Source organism: Propithecus coquereli, unplaced genomic scaffold, assembly GCF_000956105.1.
Source record: "Propithecus coquereli isolate 6110/MARCELLA unplaced genomic scaffold, Pcoq_1.0 Scaffold206, whole genome shotgun sequence".
Taxonomy (NCBI): domain Eukaryota; kingdom Metazoa; phylum Chordata; class Mammalia; order Primates; family Indriidae; genus Propithecus; species Propithecus coquereli.
The window spans coordinates 708,839-712,186 of NW_012145634.1; the positions used below are offsets into that span (position 1 = coordinate 708,839).

At 51.4% G+C, this 3,348-nt stretch overlaps 1 protein-coding gene across 2 annotated transcripts in view; it reads left to right on the top strand.

Annotated features, from left to right (window-relative positions):
• Positions 1-3,348, top strand: part of SMARCB1 (SWI/SNF related, matrix associated, actin dependent regulator of chromatin, subfamily b, member 1) — a 35,719-nt gene that overhangs the window by 18,542 nt on the left and 13,829 nt on the right. For both annotated transcript variants that reach the window (XM_012644133.1, XM_012644132.1), the window contains exon 6: positions 1,524-1,690. In XM_012644133.1, the coding sequence (XP_012499587.1) occupies positions 1,524-1,690 (167 nt within the window). The remainder of the gene's footprint in view (positions 1-1,523; positions 1,691-3,348) is intronic.

The window sequence follows — 3,348 nt, forward strand, 5'->3', positions numbered from 1 at the left end:
TGGTGATGGCGTGTCCTGTGTCTCGACTTCGGGTTCTTGATTGTGAGATTATGTTCTTGTTTTGTAAGGTGTCACCACGGGGGAAACTTGGCGCCGTGTGCATGGACTCTCTCTCTCTTGTTTCTTATAACTGCTTATGAATCTCCAACTATCCCAAAGGAAAAATTGAATTAGGCCGGGCGCGGTGGCTCATGCTGGTAATCCTAGCACCCTGGGAGGCCAAGGCGGGCGGATTGTTTGAGCTCAGGAGTTCGAGACCAGCCTGAGCAAGAGCAAGACCCCGTCTCTACTAAAAATAGAAAAAATTAGCTGGGCATGGTGGCGCATGCCTATAGTCCCAGCTACTCGGGAGGCTGAGGCAGTAGGATCGCTTGAGCCCAGGAGCTTGAGGTTGCTGTGAGCTAGGCTGGCACCATGGCACTCTAGCCTGGGCAACAGAGTGAGACTCTGTCTCACAAAAAACCAAAAACAAAAACAGACTAAAAAAAAAATTAAAAAGAAAAAAAGTTGAATTAAAAAAGTATGGTAGGCCAGTGGCCCCCAACCTTTTTGACCCCAGGGACCGGCGATGCTTACCTCCTGCTGTGCTGCCTGGTTCCTCGCATGCCGTGGCCTGGGGGTTGGGGACAGCAGCTCTAGGCAATGTACTCACAGGGTGCTTAGCCTGAGCACTTGAGATTTCTGCTGCAGTCTCCAAAATAAAACACTTGCCTTGCTGAATGAGCTGTTGCTGGGAGGCTGGGCTGCCCCCTGTGCTGTTAGGAGGAAATAGTGGGGCTCACCAGTTAAACAGACCTGGCTCTCTGTGGTGCAGTCATACTGTCTGCTCTGGGAATTCTTTCCTGGCTTTGTCTTGTCTGTCCCAGCGAGGTGTCTTGGCAGTGAGGTTTGGGTTACAAGAGCCGTGCAGAGCAGGGAGAGGACATTTGACTGAGTGGGACCTTGCTGAGGTCTGGCTGGTTGTAGAGGGTCCCCTGTGAGCTCATGCCTGGTATGGTTACATTTCCAGGATCTGGGGTCTCTAGGGACCTCCACACTTGTCACCTTGTTACGGTGCTGCTGCTACAGTCATGGGCCCAGGAGTCTCTGCTGTAGGGCTGGTCTCTGTGCCATCCCGGGTGCCACCAGCCCAGCATGGAGGGGAGGAGAGTGGAGATGGCACATGGACTCCAAAGGGCCTTTGCTTCCCTTGCCCCAGGCACCTCATTGCTTAGGATAATCAGTTCTCCCACCCAGCTGTGAGTGGCACACAGAGAGCCCGGAATGGGGGAGCATTTAGGGCCTTGACTACCCCAGGGGAGTGGAGGAGGAGGTGTTTTTGGGATGAGGGTCAAGGGGGCACTTATCATGTGTTTCCTCCTCCCACTCCTAGTGTCTGGGAGGGCCACCCTCAGGCCCTAGTCATCCTCTACATCCGGGGACGTTTAGCAGAGGAGGAAGGGGTAGAGGAGGCTGGGCCAGGCCTGATCACGGTGACATTAGGCCCTGCAGTCTGTTGGGTCTCCTCTCTCTGCTGATTTCAGAGAAGCTGATGACCCCTGAGATGTTTTCGGAAATTCTCTGTGACGACCTGGATTTGAACCCGCTGACGTTCGTGCCAGCCATCGCCTCAGCCATCAGACAGCAGATCGAGTCCTACCCCACAGACAGCATCCTGGAGGACCAGTCGGACCAGCGCGTCATCATCAAGGTGGGTGCTGCTCGCCCTGCACAGGGCCTTCCTGGTGGGGTGGGGGGGTGTCATGGGGTGCTGGGGGTATACCCAGGCCTCAGCAGAAATCTGTCTCTGGGTTTCATGCCATCTGGAAAGCCATCTTTCAGGCAGCACCTGGCTCTGCCTCCACCCTGCCAGGAGGGGCGTGGGCCGACACTCAGGAGGTGCTGTGGTGGTACTGCAGGGTGCTAAGCAGAGCCCAGAGGTGAAGGCAGTGGATGGGCAGAGTAGGGAAGCCCACGGCAAGGTGGGTAGGACTGTGGGCCGAGCCAGGCCGGGCCGAGCATGCCCCGAGCTGGTGTATTACCTGGCAAGGTGCCGCCTTAGCCACCGTGATACACATGAGGAGGTGGGCTGGGGCAGAGCCGAGGTCACCTGCTCCCCATTGGCCAGCTGAGAAGCAGTAGAGGTGGCATTCGGGCCCAGGCCTGAGCACTGCGGAGCCTGCCGGCATGACCCGCACTGCGCCCGGCTGCTCTGTGCTGGGCTGTGTGTTGTGGGCCAGGGGAGCTTTGAACACAGGAAGATGGGAGGAAAAGTAGGTGAAATTGGCACATGTGATGATCTTAAAATGTCAGTGATTTTGTTTGATCTGATTCTGGGCATTTGGCTTCAATTTTAGAAACACATTTGTGTATAAAAATAAGACCCATGTTACAAAGGGTTCCTGAAAATAGGATCTGGGGTGGAGGAACCTCGGGAGGATGCCTGAACTGGGACCAAGGAGGGCAGCCTCTGCTCCGTGCGCCAGATGTAGCCTTGGCCCATATCATCCTACAGCGTTCCCATTGGTTCTCCCCGGGCACTTTAGAAGGATTTTGGAAAATAAAGGTGGGGAATCTCCTGCAGCCCTCTCTGTGGTTTCCCAAGTAGAAAACAACTAAATACTTTATTTTTTCTTGATTAATTTTTAAAAATTATGGCAAAATATTCATAAAATTGACCTTTTTAACCATTTTCAAGTGTACAGTTCAGTGGCATTAAGTGTGTTCATGTTACCAGGCAGCCGTCACCCCATCCATCACCTGAAATTTTATTATTATGTAAAACTGAAACTCTGCACCCACTAAACACCAACTAACCATTCTCCCCTCCCTCAGCCCCTGAGAACTACCCATGTCCTGTCTCTGAGTTTGATGACTCTAGGTACCTCACGTAAATGGAATCATGCAGCATTTGTCCTTTTGTGACGGGCTTACTTCATTTAGCATAATGTCTTTGGGGTTCATCCATGCTGTAGCAGGTGTCAGAATGTCCTTCCTTTTTAAGGCTGAATAATATTCCATTGTATCGATAAGCCACATTTTGTTTATTTATTCATCCATCAATGCACACTTGGGTTTGCTTCCACATTTTGGCTATTGTGAACAGTGCTTTGTGAAAATGAGTATACAAATATCTGTGCATTTCACTGCTTTCAATTATTTTGGGTATATACCCAGCAGTGGAGTTGCTGGATCATGGGGTCTTTCTATTTTTACTGTTTTCAAGAACCGACACACTGTTTTTCTCAGCAGCTGCATCCTTTTAAATTCCCATCAGCAATACACATGGGTGCCAATTTTTCCACATTCTCGCCTGCATTTGTTATTTTCTGTTTTTTGATAATAGCTATCCTATTGGGTGTGAAGTAG